Genomic DNA, 26870 nt, shown 5'->3' with positions numbered 1-26870 from the left:
CCAAGTAAAAATCAGTAAAGTTCTTATTTTCATAATATACTCCTTCCATATCCCCTGTTTTCATTCTTGTTGTGTTCCATTCCCTTTCCTGCAGATTGTTTGCCTGGAGGTGACAGGCACTATGCATAATTCAACTTTATAACCCTCAGCACATTGCCTGTTACACAGAAGGTGTTCAATAGATATCAAATAAAAAGTAAATTATAATACTTAAAGTCGACCTAATTCCTGTATTAATCATACAAAAATACAGTGATTACTGGATTTTGTGTCAAAATACAGGACACGTTTTATTATGTTCCCAATGTTTGCCTAGTTAACTTTTTTTTCTTTTTTTTTCATTTTAAAAACCAAGCTCAATTAGATTTTCCTCAGGAAATCTTCCCTGATCCTTCCACCTTGGTCCCTATTATGTTTCCATAGCATGCTGTGTGTGCCTCCAATATAGCACTTATAATGTGGAAAGATAATTGTCTGTTTATGATCTATCTTCTACAACATAATGAACAATTTGACAGCAGAGACCATTTTTCAATATTGTATCATCAGCACTGAACTAAATTCCAGATTGGCAATATGTGATAAACAGTTGTTGAATGAATCTAAATAAATTTGAGACTAACATTGGTCTTTTTATATTTTTAATGTGAATAAATTCTATTGAACTTTTAGTGAAAATAAATGATCTATCTCGTGCTCAAATATATGTACATGTCATTGAGCATACACACTTTACTTTCACAGAAAATAATTGAATAATAATGTAGCATGACAAAATTTGTGTTAAGAATTGCATAATTTTCAAATAAATTTCTAATAATTTAATAAAGCTAAATACCATTTTCTAATAACAGCATCAGTAGCATCAACAATTTTAAAAACAGTAAAAGAAATTGAATTTTTTAACCTGAATGTATCTGAATGTATCTTTTCAGAAGATTAATTATTATCCTAATTATTGAATTTGTAAAACCATTTTATTAAATAACATTATAAATAAGAAAGGCAGTGATAGTTTCCACTATACTCATCATTTTAGATTAAAATGTTTGCAATCATTGAAAAGCATTCAAGATGTTTAGAAAAAATATTCTAGTTAGTGATATTATTTATTTTTGTTCTATCTTGTGATATTTTAATAATAAAAATATTTTTTTAAAATATTATCTTCTGAAAATATTCCTAGCATATTCGTTCTTAAGGATACTTTATACCCCTAATTTTTGCTCAAATCTATTGAGACATAATGAAAAAAAGTTTAATTATACTAAATAAATCAACACATTTAAGTTTTTTGCCAGTTGCATGATTCCGTATGTTCTAGACTCTAAGCGATCACATGAAAAATTATTTGTGTAAGAAAAATGCATCATCAAAACAAAGGAGCAAAGGGAAGAAAAAAGAGGGGGGAAACAAACCAAGAAATAGACTCTTGGGGCACCTGTGTGGCTCATTCCGTTAAGGGGCTGCCTTCGGCTCAGGTCATGATCCCAGGGTCCTGGTATTGAGCCCTGCATCTGGCTTCCTGCTCGTGGAGAGCCTGCTCTCCCTCTCCCTTTGCCTACTGCTCTCTGCCCACTTGTGCTCTCAATCTCACTCTCTCTCTCTGTCAAATAAATAAATAAAATCTTAAAAAAAAAAAAGAAACAGACTCTTAACTGTAGAGAATAAACATGGGAGAGGTGGAAGGGGGAATGGGTGATATAGGTGATGGGAATTAACGATGGCACTTGTGATGAGCATTGGGTGTTGTATGGATGTGTTGAATCTCTGTATTATACACCTGAAATTAATATTACACTCTATGTTAACTATACTGGAATTTAAATAAAAACCTAAAAAAAAAGAAAAGAAAAATGCATCATATCGCTATTGGAATGATGATTAAGAAGAATACTAGAAAAGGCATAAAATTCATTCAGTGAAGATGAAAGATGCAAAAACACATGCCCAATATAATTTCAACTACATGAAAATGTGTAGGATAAAGAAAAGAAAAAAAAAAGACATCAAGCTATCAATAATGATAGTACTGTAGAGACCTGTTTCCTTTACTCTGTAAGGACACGGTTGAAACCACTTGCATACATCACCAGTACAGAAATGTGGCCCCTAGTCCTACAGAGGCAGTGTGTGTGTGTGTACATGTATGGGGAAGTGGTGGAGTAGGAAAGAGGAAGACAGGCACAGAGACAGAAAGATACAAAGAAACAAGGAAAGGACAGGGCAGAAGTAAGAAAGAAGGCAGGGAGCAAAGGAAGGAGAAGTGGGAGAAGTCTGCGGATTGGAAATTACCTGAAAACACTAGGGAACTTCAAACTTATAGACCAGAGGGAAGAGAAGCACTTAACAACTTTTATTAACATTTAATGATGATTTTTCCCTTCTTTTTCCCTAATTGGTCATTTTAGTTAGTTTCTAGCAATCCTATACTCCCCTGTAGAGGCAAAGATGAATATTGTATTCTATGTTATTTTAGGTGCTACATCTAGCTGTGATTTTTACTAACTTTGGTCTTTCCCCAGGGTACTCATTATGGAGAAATGACAACTTGGTATCTATTAGATTTAATTGGATAACATTTAGGCATAAGGTGTGTGTAATTTCCCATCAGTCGGATGTTAATCAGTAACCCCAAATACCTTAAAAAAAAACAAATAAACAACAACATCAACAATAACAACAACCAAAAAAACCCACAAACATAAACTACATAAACCCAGAATCTTTGCATTAGTTTACAAAACAGTTGTTTTGCATGCAAGACAATCATACCTGGCAGTATATAATGCCGGCAATGTATCCTTTAAAGCTCTGAAACCATGGGGCGCCTGGGTGGCTCAGTGGGTTAAAGCCGCTGCCTTCGGCTCAGGTCATGGTCCCAGGGTCCTGGGATCGAGCCCCACATCGGGCTCTCTGCTCACCAGGGAGCCTGCTTCCTCCTCTCTCTCTGCCTGCCTCTCTGCCTACTTGTGATCTCTGTCTGTAAAATGAATAAATAAAATCTTTAAAAAAAAAAAAAAAAAAAAAAAAAAAAAGCTCTGAAACCAGAATTTATGGGTCTGGATTACAACTGTGCCTCCTATTAGCTTTGTAATCATGTTGAAGTTACTTGGCTTATCTTGGTCCCAAAGTCCACATCTGTAAAACTGCACAAATAATAACACCTACTTCATAGATTTGCTATGAGGATGGCAGGAAGAATCCACAAAGCAACTAGTATAACATGCGGCACAAAGTGATAAGTAAGCAACAATATGTACCATTATAGAAAAGGGCCCTGGAACACAAACCTATTATATAGAGAGATAGGGGGGACAGGCATTGAATAAAAACAGGAAATACATAAATTTTGAAATGCAAAATTTAATACAAAAAGTTAATGATAAGCTTATCATATGGGTTTGAAAATTTTCCATATTATTCACTAGGTTCAACATTACAAATATCTAACCCAAATTCTTATATGGCATATCAAAATGCCCCTATTATTTCAAAAACTAATTTATAAATAGAAAATACAACCAAATTTGTATTTAATATGAATTTTGATTTTGAAGATCTAAAAGCTAATATTTAATGAGTGTGGTTCTAAGTACCTCATGTGGATCAATCCAATGCTTGCAGCCACCCCCATGAGAGGAAGCACTATTATAACTATCCCTATTTAAAGGAAGAAAAAAACAAGATACAGGGAGATTAGAAAGCTATCTCACTGCAAGAGCTGAGATTTGATCCCCAGAAGACTGAGTCTAGTATATGAACCATTATAAAATTTGCCTAATTGAATTATTATTTTTTGTACCTCACAATGTAAAATTTCAAATATTACTTACTATGTCATGTATAGATGGAATTTGAACTAGATTTTAATGGATACTTACTTTCAAACCAAACATGATACATAACTTTACTTTGTCAATAAAATATTTTCTTAAAACATTAATTTAAACTAATTAAAATAAGGTGTATCATTTTATTATAGTAATAATAATTTTAGACTTCTGAAATGTCAAAATTAGTCTTTCTATAGTATGAAATAATAACTATATTTCATCACTGTTACTTTACTATATGAATAATATACTAATATAGTATAACATATACACTAAGTATATAACATATAGTTAATATATAACTTATCAGTTATTTTTCTTAGCAGGCATCATTATAACTGGATTTGATTAAAGCATCTTTTCCCATAATTAAGGCAGAGAGAAACTGACTTCAGTCCAACCACCTATTTCTTTGGCAGTAGATAGGGATGGTATTAATATAGTATAACATACAACAAATATTATTTATTATGAAACATGAAAAAATGATGAAAAAGTAAGATTAACTTCTGAAGGTCTTACTGCAAAAGGAGTTTGTAGAGAAAAGAATCATTAAATGTCTCTGTCTTAATGTTTTATGATTCCATATAAAATTCAATTCAGTTGCCTTATAAGACTTATGAATGAGTTCAATACATGTTTAAATTTCAGAAATGGAAATATAAATATTTATTTCATTTTCATATATATTATCTCATATTTATTATTATCTTTTTTTTACTCACTTATAACCTTTCTATATTTTCGCCCTTATAGGGCATAGCTCAGGTGAACAGGGAAAATTCCATCAATGAAATGATTAGACTTTATGTATGTTTTGCATTTTAAGAATAATCACATTTTAAACCAACTTTAGTTAAGTCTGTTTTAGAATTTTTTGCATGTACTGCATATACATCCATTATCTCTATTTTGCAAAATTGCTTCCTGCTTTAGTTCCTGGTCTTTTAGTATAGGCAAGTTATTTCAAATTAAGTTACAAGGATTTCTTTTAGGTGGCATTATTTGACTACCATTTAATTTACTCTATTTACACAAATGATCAGGACTCACAAATTATGTTGGTTGCCTAGTATAAATGGGATACACCAGCTATGAGGATTAAGTTTTAAAAATTTATTTTCAGAATGCTGAATTTGGTTGTTTAATAGGGTAGTTTCCCAGAACAATGGTCATTTGCAGACAATTGAAAACCCAAACTTCAAGAACAGTTAAAACCTTAGTTTCTAGGTTTTCAGGAGATGGTCATTTTTGTTTTGTCAGTTTTGTTTTGGACCCTGGCCCTAAACCAAAGACCTAAGTATGTTAGTAAACAAAGATATTTCTGGTTATTCACAGAAAGAGCATAGTGGATATAGGATAACATTTGGCCTTGATGACAGGTGACAGTTGATTTCTGCCTTGTGTGATTTAGAAACAGAAACTGAAGGATCCCTGGGTAGTTTTTGTTTTTGTGTTTTGTTGTTGTTGCTTTTCTGTTTTGCTTTGTCTTTTAGCGCATTCTTGTAGCAAAAGTTCTTCCTGGAAGATCTGAGATTCTGTCTATAAAATTTATTGCTAAACCAATAGCATAGGATAAGGAGATTCAACTAAATTTTATTATCTATACGGTAGCTTAAAAGTACTTTTATTTTAGCCTCACAGTGGGGAACACATGCTGACTGTTTCAAATAGATATAGATATAGATATAGATATAGATATAGATATAGATATAGATATCTTAAGAATCAGTCCAAAGGAAATTCCTTACTTGTCAGTTATTTTTCCTAGCAGGCATCATTATAACTGGAGTTGCTTTCATCTTCTCCTATGGTTAAGGCAGAGAGAAACCTGCTTTAGTCCACTCACCTATTCCTTTGGCAGTAAATTAGGGTTGAGACACAGACTACAGAGCAGTAAGCGACACAAGAGCTGGCCACCAACCAGGGATCTATGCTTCTTGGCCAACTGAACTCTAGGCTAAGGGAGGGTGACCTGTCTTTGGCTGGTAGAAGCTTGTTCATATATCCCCATTTACAGGTTCTGCAGATCCTTGTGGTTGGTGGGATTTCCACATTATCATGAACTTTGTGGTAAAAAGCTGAAGTGAACTCTCTTCATTGTCACTTTGGAAGATACATGGGGCACCTAGCAAGCAGAAAAAAACATTATCTGGTATGTAAACTCAGTTGCAGTTAGAAGATAAGGGTCTCATAATCAAGAGAACATATAGATTTATAACATTTACTACTCCAAGTTTGACCTCCCTACAAGAGAAGCAGTCTACCAGGTCTGATATTATGGAAACATTCTTTGTGATTGCTTGGTTATTATATTCTGTTAACTGGCAATTTGGTTTTCAAGGAATAAAAAAAGATGAAAACTGGTGTTCAGTTTCTCTGAATATCTCCAGCCTTGGCTATTTTCCATGGAAATGAAATCTTCCTCAAATGTTCACTTCATTCATGCTTATAACAAAGTCTGAATGTTTAATTTTTTCACTCATTTCAAAAATCTAATGGGAAAATTGTATTTATAAAGTCAAAGTTAGTGCTTATGTTCATATACGTACAAAACCCACGCATACACCTGGCTATGAATCTATGTCATTCTATACATTAGCCCAGAAATCGTGAGCAAGAATTTGATTGAAATCTTTGACTCTTCCCCTTTTTAAGTCAACTATGAGTAGTCTAATCAGGAAAACTCTTTAGTCAAATCTTCTTAAAGGATTACTGACAATAACGTCTCTTTATTATTATTTTATTATTTCAAAATCACCTTTTATTTTTTCCAAATCACCTGTTTCATGGAACTTACTATATTAAACATGAGGAAATGTATCTTCATTGTAAAGAAGCATATATAATCATTTTTATAAAACAGCTTTCAAGAAAATTTCACTAAATGCGTTCTGAATGCTATTGGATATCTACTGAAAGAAATGGTTCTAGAAAATAAATGCAAAGATGAAAATATTTTACTTCAAGTGTCTCATAGCAATCCAATATTTTATTCTGACAAACCAGGAAAGCGAAATTTGAATGGAATGGCAAAATATAAGCATAATAAAATTGTACTCTTCTGTGACCTCTTCTTTGGAGACATTTAGATCACTAAAAACATGGGCAAAGCCTTGTAACTAAAATGACTCTTGTTAGTAGTAATGAGTGAGGATTGTGGGGTATGGAAAGCTCACAAGGATGTCAGTGTCTTTTGCTAAAATTCAGAGGTGCCCAAAGAATAGCACATAAGATTCTGAACTTTTAAAGCAGTTTTTTTTCTTTCTTTCTTTCTTTTATCATAGGATTACAGAGTGAATATCTTTCTTCGTCAGAAATGGAATGATCCCCGCCTTGCGTATAGTGAATATCCTGATGACTCTTTAGATCTAGACCCTTCTATGCTAGACTCCATTTGGAAACCTGACTTGTTCTTTGCCAATGAAAAGGGTGCCAACTTTCATGAAGTTACTACAGACAATAAATTGTTACGAATTTTCAAGAATGGAAATGTTCTTTATTCAATAAGGTGAGTCATAGACAATCCCTGATTCCAGTGAAATACTGTGGGTTTTTTTTTTTTTAATGAATGTTTTGAGATTTTTGAGTAAGTGCTATCATTGTTCTTCTTGAGTTCCTCTAATATACCATTTCCCAAATATGTCTAATCACCAATAACAGACCCAAGATCCAGATCTAGAGACTATATGAGTAATTCTTGAAAATCCACTTTTTAAATTTTTTATTTTTTATTTTTTAAAGATTTTATTTATTTATTTGACAGAGAGAGACACAGCAAGAGAGAGAACACAAGCAGGGGGAATGGGAGAAGGAGAAGCAGGCTTCCCAGTGATCAAGGAGCCTGATGCGGAGCTTGATCCCAGGACCCTGGGATCATGACCAGAGCCAAAGGCAGAGGCTTACTGACTGAGCCACCCAGGTGCCCCAAAATCCATTTTTTAGAAAACAAATGGCTCAGCCTCTTAATATCAGCAAAATTAGTGGACAGTTTAAAGGCAAATTGAATGATAGCTGATTCATACACTGTGATTATATTTTTACAGATGCCTACTTCTTTAAAATAGTTGTTTTGTGAAGAAATATTTGGATTTACTTGTCTGGGATTCATTTTCCATAAATTATTTTTCAGATATTTATATTTTTTTGATCTCATTGGGGTTCTCTGTTCATTCTTTAGTAAAGATCTTATTTACATTTCAGTTATTTATAATGCATTTCTTAGAAGACTAAATAGCTTTTAAAAATACAAAAACATAACTAATTCATACCAAAATATAAACACTGATATTAAAATTTCTTGACTGTCGAACTTGAGAGCTTATTCAACTTTGTCTGTTTATTAAATATTAAACAGGTGTAAAATCAATAAATAACAGTTGAAAGGATGTATTTGATGACTTGTGTCACACCTAAGAAATATTCTAAAATAAAATTATTATCTTAAAACTTCCATAATTTATTTTCTTTATTTAGTTTATAGGTAGGTTATGGATATTTCATTGTTCCTATCAAGTCCTATTGGATTGGAAAATGGTGCCGTGCATTAAGAATTGCTTACATATCTTGGCAACATTTTTGAGAAAAGTTATGAAATGATTCTGAATTGCCTCTTTTGTCTTTCAGCATGAGTTCAGATGAAACAGATGTCTCTTAGCTCCTTGTTTTTGTTTGTTACAACCATGCTCACTTAATCAGAATAAATTCATTTTTGTGAGTTGTTTTTAGAAATCTCATAGGACTTTAAAATCTTCAAATTGCAGTTTCTTTGTTAACAAAAGTTGTGCTAGAAAAAAAAAAAACTCACTCAATTTACAAATGGAACATCTGTGATGTTTCATGAGAGACCTGGCTTTCTTGCTTGTTTAAAGACTGTCCTGGAAATCCTGATCGATTGAACTTATCCATTTATTCCTATTTCCTTCCTACACCTCCTAAAACAAAGAAATAAACCAAGTAAGGAGTAAAGAAGGCATTAACACACAGGAGGATGAAAGTAATGGGAAAAACGACAGTGACAGCTGAGCGATTATGACATATTTTAGAACACTGGAAAATGAATGCATTGTGAAAACTGACTTAACAGGCACAACTGAAATCTGAGCTACAGAAGGGGACCCCAAAAGGAAGAAAATAATATCCTCAAACTTTTAGAAATTTAAGGTATCTAAGACTTCAGAAAATGGAAGCTAGATAAGAAAGAAAAGGACAAGAATTGATTTAAAATCTGCAGAAAAAAGACCGAGCTTTCTATTCCTGAGTTTCTTGTCCATGTCCTTCAGACTAGGAACTACTTTTTTTGCCATCTGGAATGAGCAGAAAGAGGATGGAAAACCTGGGGGAGGTTCTACCATGAGCTTCAAGAGTAGACTCCAGGCACAGCTGACATCTGTCATGGGGCATTATACTAAGAAAATGGAGATTACGTGATGTTTGCACACTGTATGGTGAAATGTTTGTTCTCCCTAAAATGCTGAAAGCCAGTCCTAAACCTCTTCTATTGAGCAGTAGTAGTCAGAAGAATGTACCTCTGGGAAAATATATACAGATATGACAATTGGGGAACCACTAAGAAAAAATCTGCACGGTCATGTTATTATCCTACTGTTAAGCCCATTACTCAGTGAACCATCTGCTACTAACTGAGTTTCAAATGGTTTTTCTTACCTTATTTTTAAATAAAAACAGACATTTGAGAACATTCTATAATAGTAATGATCAAAAAAGAAGCAGAGGCCATGGAATGCCTGGGTGGCTCAGATAGTTAAGCATCTGCCTTCTGGTCAGATCATGATCCCAGGGTCCTGAGATTGAGCCTCATGTTGGGCTCCCAGCTCAACGGGAAGTATGCTTCTCTCTCTCCCTCTGCCTTTCCCCCTGCTTGCCCCCTCTCTGTCACTCTTTCTTTCTCAAATGAGTACATAAAATCTTAAAAAAGAAAGAAAAAAGCAGAGGCCAAAAGAAACACACAGAGGAAATAAAGAGAAAAGAGGAGAAAATTAAAGAGAAAAGGATTGACTCGAGAAAATACGGAGAGCAGAAAAGACCATTAAAAAAAAAAATCTCTGGACAGAAGAGATAACTACATGCATGAAATAAGAAAGGAATAAAATTAATCATTCAGAACATAACAGGAGCAAAGAATAAAGCAAGGTGAGAAAAAGAATCAGTAGAATATTTGGAAGATTAAGTGAAGACATCTCCCAAAAGACATCTCCCAAAAAGTAGAATCAAGATACAAAGAAATAGAGGAGAAATAATGTGAAAATCAGCACATCAATACAGAGGTTTAATATCTGATTAGAAAGAAAAAAGAGGAAAAACAGAGATTTCCATGAAAAACAAGGAATTGATAGTTTGCCTGCTGCAATGACTATTAAAAGGGACACTGTAGCTCAGATAGAGGGTTTGTTGAATTTGTAGCTCTGATAGGGAATTTGTTGATTATTGAAATGAGATAATTATTAGTACTAGGAAAACAAAATGTTACATGAGAGTTATAATTATAGCAAACAACTATGCCTAACCATGAATAGTAATTAATTATTCATAACATGTAAACACTGAATATTAATTTAATCATAAATATTTATGTAACCAAATTTTGAGTATTATGGGAGAATTAAGTACACAAAGTGTGGTATAAAGACATTTTTTTCCTTGTTAGAAATAATAGACAATTTCACAAACTTAAAAAATCAAGCATAATATAATAGCAATTGAGATATATGACTATAAATCGTTGACAAGTGTCTAAAGAGAGGCTGCCACTAGGGAGCTAGAACTGAACTGAGGGTAGGATGGAGAGGGCAAAAATACACTGTGTGTGTGTGTGTGTGTTTTTTTTTTTTAATGCTTTCTATAGTGTTTTAACTTCTAGTCTCAGTTTTTGTTTTATTTTGTTTTGTTTGCCTCCAGAGTTTATTCTCAGGTTTTTTTTTGTGTTTGAACTTCTAAATGATATCCATGAATTGTACTGATAAATTTTTAAATAAAGTCCTTTTCAAGGGAGGGCTCTGGAGCCAGACACATAACTCCTAGATGTTTCAAGTTGGGATTTGTTTTTACCTTACTTATAAAATTAGCTTATTACTTTTTTTATGGACTCTGACAGAAGACACAAGACTCTGGGTCAGAAACAAAGGAATATATTATTTACCACAAGCAACACAAGCATCAGTGAATTGACCTAATTTCCTTGCCCTCAAGTTTCACTGGAACACTGGATCAGGGTAACACACACTGTGTGTCTGTGTCCCAGCTGTGGAACACTGAGCTTGGGGAATCCACTGCCTTTATTATAAGCAGTAAGCAAGCCTTCTCTTTGTCCAGAAGGACAACATTATCTCACCTCTCAAAATTAGCAGCTGTATAAACAACCCGGAAAAATGGCTCAGGTAAAATAATAGTCTGGGCCTTACAGTCTTGGTACACCCAGCAAGAGGTAGGTGTACCAAAACGCACAGAGACCCATGGATGACTGTCTCTCCCAAACTATATCCAGGCTCTATGACTTACCAGCTGTGATTTGGAGCGATTGTAGGTAAAAGGCTCATTTTTCTTATATGCATGATAATAATTACCTTGAGCCTGAAATAATGTATGTAAAGCATGTAACATAATGCCAGGCATACAACGGAAAGTAAAGTTGTTATTTGTGTCTTCCCTAAAAACAAAACAAAACAAAACAACAAAAAAGTGTAAGTACTGGTATTTTCCAGAATCTATAAAGTAGCACTGTATGGACACTTGTAAGTTATTAATGTAAGTTTCTGTTTTGTCACTTGTGAAAAGGGGATGGCAAAATCCTCATCATGAGATAATGGAAGCAGTTAAATATTATCTACTGTTGGTGCTCCTGGGTGACTCAGTAGGTTAGGCCTCTGCCTTCGGCTCAGGTCATGATCTCAGGGTCCTGGGATAGAGCCCTGCAACGCATCAGGCTCTCTGCTCGGCGGGGGGCCTGCTTCCCCCTCTCTCTCTGCCTGCCTCTCTGCCTACTTGTGATCTCTGTCTGTCAAATACATAAATAAAATATTTTAAAAAGTATTATCTACTTCTTACTTTCTAATACTACTAATACATACTAACACACATCCAACTTTACTGCTTATATTATGGTAGGATTAGTGTATTAAAAATCAAATAACAGGAAGAAATTTTAGATCAAAAATCCTATGCACAGCAACTTGTCAAAGATCATAACACAATTTCAACTTTTATTTGAAGTAAATATAATCACTCTTTCTTTGAAATTCAGTTGTGAAAATATATAATGTGTATTTATTTTTGGAACATAAATTTTTAATAGATAAAGTAAACTTATCAACAGATGCTTTTTAAGGTGTTGTTTATTCAAGGGCAATCAATTTACAATACCACAAAATAGATGTTGTGAGGAGAATTTTGCATGTCTGTGATTATGCATGTTTTCTGAAGAGGTCTTAGCTTACAGCAGCTTCCTGAAGGAACCATCCATCGACAACACAAAGATTCCAGTGGTGATGGGTTGACAAGCTTTAAAAACATCTCTAAAATCAGATTTCAACAAAATTCCTGATTAGAACTTTAGTTACAATCTCCCTTCTAGTATTCCCGCAATCTAATCTCTCCTGAGAGTTTTTTGATCTTCATAGAATCATAATGAAATACCAAATCACTCAAGTAAATATAAATTTATATTTATATTACTCAAGTAAATATATAAAATCCATGGGGAATCTCCTTATATTTTCTAAAGTTTAACTCCATTTCACTGATTTTGGGGGAAGAATCATTTATGCACCTTTTGCTTTAAATGTAATACTACTGAATGAAATACATCATTTCCTGTGTTATATAAATATAAAATTGGAAAAATCATTTCATTAAAAAGCCCATTCTCATGAAAAATGTTTCAATACCTTTGAAAGGCAGTATACTTAATGGTTAAGGGTGTAGAATTCAGAGCTGGGCTCCCAGATTTGCGAATTCAGCCCTATTAATCTCTTTTTTGTAATGCCACTGGAGTTGACCTTTTAGTTTCCTCATCTATAAAATAAGGTAATACTGTTTACCTGTCTTGTAAATTTGTTGTAGGGAAGTAAGTTGAGAAATTGTAAAGTATTTAAGTAGTGTCTACTACATAGTAAATTCAGTGGGTGTATTACCGCTATTATGATGTTACAGATAATATTGCAAAGCTGATAATTAATCAAGAGGTCATTGTTCAGGGTCCTGGGTGGCAGAGTTGGTTGACTGACCAGTTCTGGTTTTGACCCAGGTCATGATCTCAGGACCATGGGATAGCCCTATGTTGGGCTCTGCATAGAGCACAGGGTCTGCTGGAGATTCTCTCTGCCCCTCTCACTTGTGCTTTCTCTCTCTCTCTCTCAGATAAATAAATGAATCTTTAAAAAAAGAAGAGAGAGGTAATTTTTCTTATTGCATTAAACTTAGAAATATTAGGAACTAATAAAGATATTTTTTCAGTTTCATAAAGAGGCAAAAATAGAGTCAGAAAAGTTTTTTTTTTATTTAAATATATATACTTAATTAATGATTGAGACAGACACCATACTCTAGGCATTGCTTGTTCAAAAATGGGCAATACTGGGGAATCTGCATGGCTCACTCATTGAAGCATCTGCCTTCCACTCAGTTCCTGATCCCAGGGTCCTGGGATCCAGCACCATATCTCTACATCCCCAGCTTCTCCTCTTTCCTCTGCCTCCTTCTCCCTCTGCTAGTGCACTCTCTCTCTCAAATAAATAAACAAAATCTTTTAAAAAAATGGACAATACCTCCATTTTAATCAAGTCAACTGTTTGTCATAGATTATAGTCATCTATTTTAACATTACTACTTCACTAAGCCAAGCCAAGACTTTTTAAGAGAAAATAAAGAACACCATATCCTGTTTATGTGTCTTGTCTCAGAAAGAGAACTTAGTGTCCTTGCTTACACAAGAAGATACTCATTTCCAAAACAGTAGAATGTGATTAATTGCCTTTGATTTAGTTTTCCTTTGATGTGGTCAGAGCATATCTTTAATTTATATATAATGTTTTGATGAAGAAATTTAGTTCACACCCATCAGATTGACAAGTATTTTTTCACCCATATGTTGTTAAAGAGGTAATTGTACAACACTTTAAACAAAAGAAAGAATGTCAATAAACAAATGTTTTTTAGGATATGATTTATGACAGAAGTTCTACAAACGGTGATTTTCTTTGCCAAATAATTCCTTTCAAGTCTTTCTCTTTTAAAGAATTATGTAATGTCTCTCATTTTATGCCAAAAAAATAGTCAGGATATGAATTTGACATCACATGCATGGTGAGAGCTTGGAAAAGATTCTGAGAATGCTATTTGCTTCCATACAAAAGGTCACAGAGTTAATTCTCCAAGCCAACATTTGAAACTGGCTGTCCTGAGAGCCTTGGATGTTTGGAAAATTAATGTGCCTATGTTCAAAATATACTTGTGCATACACTTCTAATGAACCCTTTCACAAGACAGAGAACATTGTGTCCACCTCATTTTATAGTTGCCTTTTTCCAGAGGAGAACTTTGTAAATCTACAGGATCATACTCACAGGATCACATAACCTAGCTGAATCACAAGAAATTGCTCTTTAAGAATGAACCATATGAATTATTTTAGTGTGTTATGGACTCTGACTTGAAGGAATTGTCAAATGATCCTCCTGGGATTCTAAAAAATTCAGCGGCTTCACATGTCTGTCTGTTTATATATCTCAAATCATGTTAATTGGGCCTCACCAAGAGCATTCACCATAGAACATGCATTATTATAACTTTATGGTCTACATGAAAATGCCATTTTGGAGAATGTGGTTACATTTGAGAGTGCTGATGATTATTTTTTGTTTAAGCTTAAGGAGGTTTGATATGTGATTTAAAAAAATTAAACATTTATTTATTCATTTTAGAGAGAGAGAGGGAGAGAGAGAGCATGAGTGGGGGCAGGTGCAAGGGAGAGAAAATCTTCAGTGGGCTGGATCCCACTATCCATGAGAACATGACATGAACAAAAGCCTAAGAGTCCAATGCTTAACCAATTGAGCCCCCGGGCACCCCGATTTTATATGTGATCTAATTGAGTCATCTTTGTGCTCTTCCTATGTAACTCAGGGATGGGGAAGATGGAGGAGTCTGGAAGTGGCAGAATACTAGTAATCCTTAATGGCTAATATTTATTGAGTGTTTACTATGTGTCAGATACTTGCCTAAGCACTTTACGTGTATTAACTCATGTACTGCTCACAATGTTTCTTCAGAGCAAGTACTACGATTACTTTCATTTTGGAGATGAGAACCCTGAAATATAGTGAAGTGAAGTAATGAAGTAATTTATCTATGGTCACATTTTAGTTTAGGTAAAAAAACAAACAAACAAAAAAAAAAACACCTCAGGTGCTCACTGATATGCTGAATTTGTAAAAAAAAACAAACAAAAAAAACACCTCAGGTGCTCACTGATATGCTGAATTTCAATGGGAATACTTTAAACTTTTTTTTTTTTTAAGATTTTACTTATTTATTTGACAGAAACTACAAGTAGGCAGAGAGGCAGGCAGAGAGAGAGGAGGAAGCAGGCTCCCCACTGAGCAGGGAGCCCGACGCGGGGCTCGATCCCAGGACCCTGGAATCACGACCTGAGCTGAAGGCAGAGGCTTTAACCCACTGAGCCACCCAGGTGCCCCCCAATGGGAATACTTTAAACAGAGGGGATGGCTAGAGAGTTCTCCCATAAGAATGTTATTTGAATAAACTTGGGTTTGTTTGGAACTGGGCCGCTTTTTCTCCGGTCCAAGAACTACAAATTCTTGCTAATCTTTCAAGATCATCTTTCCCAATAAAAAATGTATATTTTCACGAGTTATGAATTGTCTGGAATGTCAACATATAAATACTTTCTGGAAGGGGAAAATGTGCAAAATGCTGGTGTACACCATCCAGGTCATCCCCCTTTGTGGCAGCCAAATTAGAGTTTGTTTGGTGAGCTCAGGATTATGTCACACAGATTCTAGAGGGCTCGACCCTGGTAAAATCTGGTGAAATGTTCTAGTCCTAGAGCAGAGGATCCCTGTCTAACTATTAGAATTTTCAAGTCCTCGAGACTTAAGTTTTTTTTTCCTCTGCTATTACTGCTGGTTATTCACTGACAACTTCATCAGTGTTTCAAAAATGACTGAAAGTTGTCACACAGGATTGTTTCTTGTACCCCACTTTTTCAATTCCCTGGATACACTTGCCTCCTCCAACGTGCTGTACATGTGATCTTGGGGAATACTGCCCTTTGGCATTTTGTATTAATTTCATGGAACCCACTCTCAAATTTCTTTGTGAGGGTCTTTTCTGGAAATACAGACCTTTTGTAGACACTTACAGTCCTCTATAAAGGAGTGAATGATTGAGCAAAACAAATAAATGTGATGGGATGCTTAAATATACAGCTTTTCTCCTTCCTGAAAAACAGATTTATATATAAAGGTACAGCTGTTTCATAGTAAATAACATACCCAAGCTGGAGCAAATGTTATTTGAAAAGTTGTTAGTCACTAACCAAAGCTTGTTTCCCAGTTGTACCATGAACAACAGATTATTAATATGACATCATAAATTACTTTTAAAAATAATTACTTTGAACTTTTTCAGGCTGACATTAACGCTTTCTTGTCCGATGGATCTCAAGAATTTTCCAATGGATGTACAAACATGTATAATGCAACTGGAAAGTTGTAAGTACAGACAACTTACTTTTTCTGAACACTTTGAAAAAAGTAGTCAATACAAATTTTAATGGATTATGTAGATAATTTATAATTCTGTAACTGTTTTTGTCAGATATTTTACTAAGCAGTCATGTTATGTCACCACATAATGAAAGTAATCTCTTTCAATACATGCTGTCTATACTATGATAAATAAATTGAGGGCCTAGGAATAACAGTTTTTAGGCTTGACAGACAGCTATATATCTCTATACAAATTATCAGAGGTAAAAAAAGAAAATAATCATTAAAAACAAACCGCCATTTTTTAAATAGGGTACCTGTTAGAGACTAAGCATTTTGTATATGCTATGTTTAATACTCACAGAAAAGATATTGCTGTCCCCATGTTTCCACATGTCAAAATGGTCATTTTGAGTGCTTGAGTATTGTGCTCCGATTTATGGAGGTGGGGACAACAAATCCTCTGGTTCCGAAGCTTATGCCTCCTTTGAGCCATTTTGCTAAAGTTTATTCAGAGCGTGCTCTACTGGGTATGTTATACGTGTTATCTCAGGAGAAGAGAAATTTCTTACACTTTATCAGAGATTTATCCAAGCTTACAAGCATTCCTTTAAATTTCTCGTCTTTCACAGTGGATCCACCCGCCTCACTGATTAAGGTTAACACAAACATTTCACGTCTTTCTGTTTCTTTGAACTTATCTGTAGAATCGACCCAAACTTAATTGGTTTTCAACGTTTAACAACATAAAAATGTAAGCATTATGCAGTCTTTTTCTTGTGGTTCTGTGTTATATCAGAGGAAAAAACGTCTGTTTAACATATTCCTTGAGGAAAAGTGGAAGGTAGGTCTTCAGAGTCTCGGGTCTCACAGGCAAGGTTTGTAGTGTGGAGGAGCTGTCGCTAGATGGCGAGCCTACTTCATGGGGGAATGCGGCCACGCCTCTCCATTTGGTTTCTCTTCAAGTAAGGAAGTGGAAATTCCCTTACTCTGATAGTAACTCCTTCTTGTTAAATTTAAATGCATGACTTTTATGTGTGAAGCATACACATGAATAAAGTACTGACCAAATGAAAGGAAAATAAAATAATGTCGTTTTAGTTAGGGAACTATTTAGAAATCTAAGTGGAGAGGGGCAAAGAAAAGATTCCCAGCAGGGGAGATTTTTTTTTTTTTTTTTTTTTTTTTTTTTTTTTTGAGCCTTACCGTGAAAGCATTTTGAGGACGGGCTGGTTCTGTATCTTGGTTGCAAAATTGGGTGCATAACATAGAAGGGTGTCAAGAAAGAAAATCATGTACAAAAGAGTTGAAGACAAACTGTTGCCCTCATTACTAAACCAGGCATGGTGGATATTATCTAATAGGCAGGAAGAAATTGTTCAAGATTTAGTAGCAAGAAAATGAATCTTTAAAGATTCTTTCAGCCAAATGAACGAAAGTTACTTAAGAAGGCTTCATAATATTCCAAAACAAAGAATAGGATTAGGGACAAAGGGGAATGATGTAGAGGGTAGAAACAGTAGAGGTTGATACCATAGGGGAGGCAAAATTTTATCTTCACTCTCTTACCCTTTTTCGGCGGGGCTTGGGAATTAAACAGGCATAAAACAGATTAACAGGAGAAAAGGATACAAATGTATTTAATGTAAGATTTATGTAACATGGGATCCCTCATAATGAAATGAAGACTCTAAGAATTGGCAAAACCTAAATGTTTTTATACCAGGTTGAACAAGGAGAGGCAATTACGAAAAGGTAGCTAAACTATGCAGGGAAGCTAAAGGCAGATAAAGAATTATCTTAACGTGGCTTATACCGAATTCTTTGGCTTCAATTCCCCATTGAAGATGTATCTCTTTTCCTGGTACAGGGAACACTCCTGTTTTCAGGAAGAAAAAAAAGGGAGATTAAAATGCCCTTCTACTATCTACTGTTTTTTTAAGTACCTTTAGTTCAAAATAATCCTTATGCTAAAGGGACATACTTTAAGGGTGGCAAAGTCTACCGTACTTTATTTGCTTAAATACAAAATGGATGTGAAGTCTCTGGGAGCAGATGAGTTCAGAGCTTAGGTAAATTGAATCATACTGGAAACATTAACGGAGGAAGAAAACATAGGATGAGAAGTAAACGTGGAAGGGAATATTGATAAATCTCATCTTAATATATTCACATTTTGGGGAATTTAGGTATAAAACAAAAGGAAGGTTTAGACCTGGGGATACACTATTAAAAGCCATAAAGAAAGTGGTTCAAACAATAAGATAACATTTCTGAAAGAGAGAATATAGAAGGAAACAAAGAAGAACAGACCCTTTAGAAATGCCTTCATTTAGAGATTATTGGAAGGATTTCCACTCAAGGGATGGTCATAGATAGCAAATTAAAATTGGTATCACTCAACCTCAAAAGAAAGTGTTGAGATCTGTTTAACAGTATCAAATGCTACAAAAAAAAATTTTTTAAGGTAATTGAATAAAGAGCCATTGTTATTGATGGCAAAGACAAATATGATTAGAATGATGAGGGTCAAATCTGAAGTCCTCCAAAAAAAATTTTAAGTGCATGATGAGAAAGTAGGAGCAGTGAGTAAAATCTATTACTCCATGAATGTTAGTTACTAAAGAAAGATGCGAAAGAGTAGAGTGCCTGGGGGATAACTGGGTCACTGGGCTTCCTTTCTAGAATAAGGAAAGCATACTGCGTTATTTTACAGGATGAAAAGCTGACATAAAAAGACCTTTCGCTGTTTCTGCCTTTCCCAGAACATTTCCAAATTAATCAAAAATTCAACATGGGAAAGCAGGGCCTCTTGCCTCCTCAGTCTTGTTGCTTATTTTCTTAATCAGGAATGAATAGCTTGCCTCACACATCCCTTTCATAGATTTCAGTCATTATACACTTCCTGCTCTCTTATTAAAAATTAATTGAGCTCACAATAGAGATACTGTTTATCAAACATCTTCAGCAGATGCTAAGAAAATCTTGTTGATGTAGAAGCTGCTGAGGTCAAATTTTTCCAGGTATTTTTTTGTAAACTCTTTTAGATCACCCTTTCTCTCTCCCTCCCTCCATCCCTCCCTCCCTCCCTCCCTCCCTTCCTTCCTTCCTCTCTTTCTTTCTTTCTTTCTTTTTATAATGGCTTAAAATGACAAGTTAACCTGCTGAAAAACAAGTTAACTTGCTAGAAAGCAAGAGCTGTAAGGAACCTTGTGTCTTGATTGAGAGCTGACTGCAAAAGGGAAAAAGGAAACAAATTGGTTTGAGAGATGCAGAAAACAAGCAATAAAGGCACATAATTTAAAGGCAAAGTCCTGTCACTATCCAACTTTCTTTTCTTTTCTTTTTTCTTAAGAATTTATTTATTTATTTGACAGACAGAGATCACAAGTAGGCAGAGAGGCAGAGAGAGAGAGAGAGGAGGAAGCAGGCTCCCTGCCGAGCAGAGAGCCCGATGCGGGACTAGATCCCAGGACCCTGAGATCATGACCTGAGCCGAAGGCAGAGGATTAACCCACTGAGCCACCCAGGTGCCCACGATCTAACTTTCTTAAGTTCAATGAATGTTCCATGATGTCTGTCAATGGTCAGGACTGTTCAAGTGACCTGATGGATCCTTATTCATCTAAGAATCAACTGAAAAATATCAAGTATCTAATATACTTCATTTGATATCTTGGGTGACAATAATACTTAAAGCACAAAAGTCCCTGGTTTTAAGGACTTGAGGGGCACCTGGGTGGCTCTGTTGGTAAAGCCTCTGCCTTTGGCTCAGGTGATGATACCAGGGTCCTAGAATCCAGTTCCAGGTAGGGCTCTCTGCTCAATGTGGAGCCTGTTTCTCCCTCTCCCTGTGCCTGCCACTCTCCCTGCTTTTTCCACTCTTCCTCTTTTTTTCTCTCTCTCTCTGTCAAATAAATAAATAAAATCTTAAAAAAAAAAAAGAAGAAGAAGAAGAAGAAGAAGTTAGAGGACCAGTTGAGGAGTTCTTCATGCAGATTTGCATTAAAAATGATAAGTAGATGTTAATGGATATTGTTGGTACAAAGGGAAGAATGATTAAGGGAAGAACAATGCCAAGAGTGAATAAATTACTTAGAAAAGTATATTTTATCTAAACTAGCCATGACCCCATACCTCTAAAAGTGTCTATTCATGACTTGGACTTAAAACCCTGGGTGATACACAATACCTAGTGTAGGGAAAAGCAAGTCACTGGGAAGAGGTGGGCAGGGAAAGTCCAGGGGAAGAGAAGTCCTGTGATGGAAATGGATGCGAAAACAAAACCATGTATGAGCTAAGGATAGCATGAAGGAACAAAAATGGAGTAACTAACTTTCAAGCCAGAATTAAAAAATATTGATTCATCAAGTAGAACATGGGAAAGAAGAAAAATAAAAGAAATGAAAATATAGTATATAGGAAGCACAGAAAGATCATAAAAAGGTTTCAATAGTACCATAATTACAATAAATGTGGGGTGCCTGGTTGGTTCAGTCGGTTAAATGTCAACTGCTGATCTCAGCTCAGATCTTAATCTTATGATCATGAGTTCAAGCCCTATGTTAAAACAAAACAAAACAAAACAAACAACTTAAAAAAAAAATTAAAGCAAAGGTTAAATTCACATTGCAAAATAAGGAGATTCTCCAACTAGATGTTAACAAATATTAAGACTCAACAATATGTTGTCAGCTAAACACTTTTTTTTTTTTTTTTTTAATTTTGTAGGGGCATCTGGGTGGTTCAGTTGGTTAGGTGTCTGCCTTTGGCTCAGATCATGATCCCAGGATCCAGGGATCGAGCGCCACATCAGGCACCCAGCTTGGCAGGAAGCCTGCTTTCTCCCTCTCCCACTCCTCCTGCCTGTGTTCCCCCTCTCACTCTTTCTCTCTCTCTGTCAAATATATAAATTAAAAAAAAAAAAAGAAAAGAAAAAAAATTTTGCAAAAATATTTGGGAGAAAAGGAAAAATACATATTAGAGAAATGTGTCTAAAAAAATCAAGGATGATAATTTCATATCAGGAAAAAAATTATAGAAAAAATTATGAGACACAAATGTTTGAGTAAAATGCTGATAAAGAAACAATATATAAATAAGCTATAATAATTATAAAAATATCTTCCATATAACTTCCATGTATATAAAGCAAAAAATCAGGCAGAATTACAATTTAAAAAAAAATAGATAAATCATTAATTTACTTGATAATGCAGGTACAGATACTAGAACAAAAGTAATTTATGGATAAAGAAAAAACTCATGGTTTGTTTTCAGGATACAATTACAAAAAGTATGTAGTAAGCCACAAAGGAAGCTTTAATAAATTCCTAAAAATCAACATCTGATGGGATGGGATCTCTCACTAAAATGAAATATGACTAATAAAAACACAAAATTACTATAAATTACTATGTATTAACATAAATTATAACATACTCCTAGACAAAGATAGATCAGGAAACCAACAGCATATAATAAGTGACTTCTTGTTTAAAGAAGAAATAAAGGAAAACTGCTTACTAAATTACACTGAAGGCATTAACTCTCAAAATCTTGAGACCCAGCTAAAGCAATGTTCTGTACTAAAAACTACTGAGGGGCACCTGGGTGGCTCAGTGGGTTATGCCTCTGCCTTCATCTCAGGTCATGATCTCGGGGTCCTGGGATCGAGCCCCACATCGGGCTCTTTGCTCAGCAGGGAGCCTGCTTCCTCCTCTCTCTGTGCCTGGCTCTCTGCCTATTTGTGATCTCTCTCTCTCTCTCTGTATCAAATAAATAAATAAAATCTTGAGAAAAAAAAAAAAAAACTACTGAAATAGGCCTTTGATTCAAGAAGACCAACAAGGAAAAACAGAGTATTCAAAGAATCACATAAAAAGTCCAAATTAGTACTTGGAAAGTCCAAGAACCTAGAGACACCTCTGAAGAAACTCATCAAGGAAGAAAGAAATTATGTTGCATATAAGAGATACAGAGTGAAGAAGAGGAAGTGAAGGGAAGGAAATGATGGTAAATATACTAAACTGAAAACAATAAAGGAAAATCCTGAGCACTCCATCTTTTCCAGTTCTATCTACTGACCTGACATTCGAAAAGAACCTCAGGCAAAAACTTTATTTGAAAAAGAGAATAAAGAGAAATCCACACTGCCGATAGCTAATTTCATCATAAATTAATGAGAAATTCAAAGAGCTGAGACAGTAATGGGGAAAACAGAGAACATTTTGAAGACTTTTTCAATGACTTGCCTAAGAATTAAGCATAAAGATGATTCTCTCAAATTTTCTCTTAATCACAATGATTAAATGTTGCTTCAGTTACATGATTTAGAAAAATGTAGGAGATTAATGGAGAAAGTCATGCAGAAGCTGACTTCTGCTTAAATATGCGATGTTTCTTGTAAAACTGGATTTCACTAGAAATTTATTTTAGATTACTGGGGTTTTACAATACAGCTAGAATAAGGAATTGTTGTGGAAATATAGAGAAATAAGGTTAGCAGGGTTGCTTAGAGGCATGAAGATAAAAGATTTCTGAAGATAGTCTCAAAAATAAAGAACAGAAGAGAGGACAAAGAAGATGGCATCATTGAATTTAAGGAAAATTGAGGGACAAATGGGAAGAATAAAACAGAGAAAGACAATGAAAAGTTCTTTGTGGCATTTTAACATATGTTTCTTGGAGACTGTTTTTCAAATATTATTAACCTACTTTACTCATGGAGTATAGCATTCATATAGCAATTTCACTGAACTTGGAAAAAATCAGGAAACCAAGGTTACTTTTTTTTAATATTTAATTATAAATAGAAACATATTAGCTGCAATTCAAATATGTTTATCATAGTGATTCAGTTGCTGCCATTTAAAATCAAAATGAAATATCCACAGTAAGGTTGAAACTTTACCCTTAGATTAACCTAAAAAAGCTAAATCTCATCACTGAGAATTCCTTTGCAGCCAAAGAAAAGAATGAGTCCCCATATATACAGGCTCACCTCATTTTACTGCATTTTGCTTTTTTGTGCTCACAGATATCATGGGGTCTTTTATAGGTTGACAGTTGGTGTCAACTCTGCTTCAAGCTAGTCTGTAGGCACCATTTTGCAACAGCATTTTCTCACTTTGTGTCTCTGTGTCTCATTTTGATAAGTCTCATAATATTTCAAACTTTTTCATTATCATGATATTTGTTACAGTGATCTGTGATTACTGATCTTTGATGTTATTGCTGTCATTGTTTTGGGGCTCCATGATTGCACCCATATAAGATGGCGAACTCAATGGATAATTGTAGGTGTTCTGACTGCACCACTGACCAGCCATTGCCTCATCTCTTTCCCTCTCCCTTGGGCCTCCCTAGTCTCTGAGACATAATATTGAAATTAGGCCAGTTAATAACCCTACAGTGGCCTCTAAATGTTCCAAGTGAAACGAAGACTCACACACTTCTCACTTTAAATCAAAGCCAGAAACGATTCAGCTTAGTAAGGAATCCATGTTGAAAGCTGAGATAAGCAAAAGCTTGGGTCTCTTATGTCGGTCAATTAAGTTGTGAATACCAAGGAAAAAATTTTGAAGGAACTTAAAAGTGCTACTCCAGTGAATACAAATAAGAAGGCAAAGCAGCCTTATTGCTGATATATAGAAAGTTTGAGTGGTCTGGACAGATCATCAAACCAGCCATCACATTCCCTTCAGCCAAAGCCTGATGCACATCAAGACCATAACAGTCTTCCATTCTGTGAAGCCCAGGAAAGGTGAGGAAGCTAAAACAGAAAAGTTGGAAGCTAGCAGAGGTTGGTTCATAAGGTTTAAGGAAAGACATGGTCTCTGTAACATAAAAATGTAAAGTGAAGTGGTAAGTACTGATGTAGAAGCTGCAGCAAGTTTTCCAGAAGATCCAGCTCAGGTCTTTAATGAAAGTGGCTACACTAAATAACAGATTTTCAATGTAGATGAAATAGCATGTCATTGGAAGAAGATGCCATCTAGGACTTTTATAACTAGAAAGGAGAAGTCAATGCCTGGCTTCGAAGCTTAAAGAACAGGCTGACTGTCTTGTTAGGGGCTAAAGCAGCTGGTGACTTTAAGTTGAAGCCAATGTCCATTGACCATGCCAAAAATCCTAGAACCCTTAAGAACTAATGCTAAATCTATTCTTCCTGTGCTCTAATTTGAAAAACAAAGCCTGGATGCCAACACATCTGTTTACAACATAGTTTACTGAATATTTTAAGTGCATCATGAGACTTACTGCTCAGAAAAAAAGATCCCTTTCAAAATATGACTTCTCCTTGACCATGTACTTGGTCACCCAAGAACCCTGATGGAGATGGACAATGACATTAATGTTGGTTTCAAGCCTGCAAACACAATATCCATTCTGAAGGAGTAATTCTGACTTTCAAGTCTTATTATTTGAGAAATACATTTTGTAAGACTCTAGCTGCTATACATAATGATTCCTCTGATGGATCTGGGCAATAGAAATTGAAAACCTTCTGGAAAGGACTCACCGTTCTAGGTGCCATTAAGAACACTAATGATTCATGGGAAGAGATAAAAATATCAACATGCAGAAGAATTTGGAAGAAGTTGATTCCATTCCTTCATGGAATACTTATAGACTTCAGTGGAGGCAGTAACTGGAGATGTGGTGGAAGTAGCGAGAGAACTAGATTAGAAGTGGAGCCTGAAAATGGGACTGAATTGCTGCAATCTCATGATAGAACTGGAATGGATGAACTGTTTCTTATGGAGTGGTTTTTTTTTTGAGATGGAATCTGCTTCTGGTGAAGATGCTATGAAGATTGTTGAAATGATAACAAAGGATTTAGAATGTTACATAAATTTAGTCAAGAGAGCAGCACCAAGTGTTTGTGGGAGTGGACTCTAGTTTTGAAAAAAGTTCTTCTGTGGGGAAAATGCTATCCAACAGCATCATGTGCTGCAGAGAAATCATAGGTGAAATGAAGAGTCAGCTGATGTGGCAGACTTCATTATTGTCTTGTTTTAAGAAATTGCCACTGCCATCTCAACTGTCAGCAGCCACCACATCAAGGCAAGACCCTCCACCAGCAAAAAAAGCTGTGACTCACTGAGAGCTCAGATGATGGTTAGCATTTTTTAGCAATAAAATCTTTTTAAATTAAGTTATGTACATTTTTGTTTTTTTTTCCTCTGGACTTAATGCTATTGCCCACTTACTAAACTAGAGTATAAACATAACTTTTATATGCACTGGGAAGCCAAAAATTATTTGACTCCTTTTATTACAATCTTCACTTTATTGCACTGATCTAGACCTAAACCTTCAAGGGTATCTCTAGGGATGCCTGTAGGTTCGAAGTTCAAACATTTCTTTTATCAAATCTAAAGGCCTGCCCCATGGAGTGTTTATTTGTCAAATCTCAACAGAGTATTACCCAATTGCTTTTATAAAAGCCAGAAGTTTAATATACTATTTTGCCTCCAGTCTATAACATCCTCATTCACCCTCACGAGAGAATTCTAGAAGAAATACTGTGAATGCTTGCTGTTGGGTGTAAAGAAATTGTATCAGTTTCATTTATCTTTCTAATAATTTTTTTTAGTGTCTAGTTCAGTTAAAAAATATCAGTGATTTACCATGACAATTTTCATCTCCAAAATTCACAGCAGTAGAAACTTACTAAATATCAATAAAAAATATTAAGACATATATGCTACAGAGAGAATTCTGCAATGAAGCCTTACTTTTCATTACATGTTTTATTTAATTTAAAAAATAGTGTGTGATTTGTGCCCCAATTTTTGTGTGTTATTGCTGGTAATGTGTAAGATTGAGTGACATTTCTACTAAAGATAAACTAAATATTAAAGTGACCACTCGCGTTCCTTCTTAGGATTAGATTATATTACTACTGAAGTTAAGAATCTACTATATGACCTTTTTTTTTTTAAATTGGCTGTATGAAGTAAAACATAAAGCTATCTTTTCAAAAAACAAATTTTCATTGATATCACAGTTTTATTTATAAATGCATTTTGTTTGCTTCACAAATTACTAGTCTCTGAGGGAAGGAAACAGCTATGTTATGGCTTAGACTATGCCCCTAAGGGACTGACAGTGTAAACTGATGTGCAGGAATAAGGTGAGGAAAAAAACTAAAGATTTTAATGTTCAGCCTTTAATTTATACCATAACAAAAATTTCTAAATTGACAATTCCCCAAGTGAAAAAAGACAATGCAGATTTTTTTAATCTTGGAAGAACATTGAATAATAATTTCCTAATATCA

General features: G+C 34.8%; 1 protein-coding gene across 3 annotated transcripts in view; it reads left to right on the top strand.

Annotated features, from left to right (window-relative positions):
* Positions 1-26870, top strand: part of GLRA3 (glycine receptor alpha 3) — a 200244-nt gene that overhangs the window by 116893 nt on the left and 56481 nt on the right. For all 3 annotated transcript variants that reach the window (XM_047717427.1, XM_047717426.1, XM_047717428.1), the window contains 2 exons: positions 7124-7347; positions 16503-16585. In XM_047717427.1, the coding sequence (XP_047573383.1) occupies positions 7124-7347; positions 16503-16585 (307 nt within the window). The remainder of the gene's footprint in view (positions 1-7123; positions 7348-16502; positions 16586-26870) is intronic.

Source organism: Lutra lutra, chromosome 2, assembly GCF_902655055.1.
Source record: "Lutra lutra chromosome 2, mLutLut1.2, whole genome shotgun sequence".
Lineage (NCBI taxonomy): Eukaryota > Metazoa > Chordata > Mammalia > Carnivora > Mustelidae > Lutra > Lutra lutra.
Note: the sequence above shows the minus strand (reverse complement) of the source record. Positions and strands in the feature narration are given on the sequence as shown.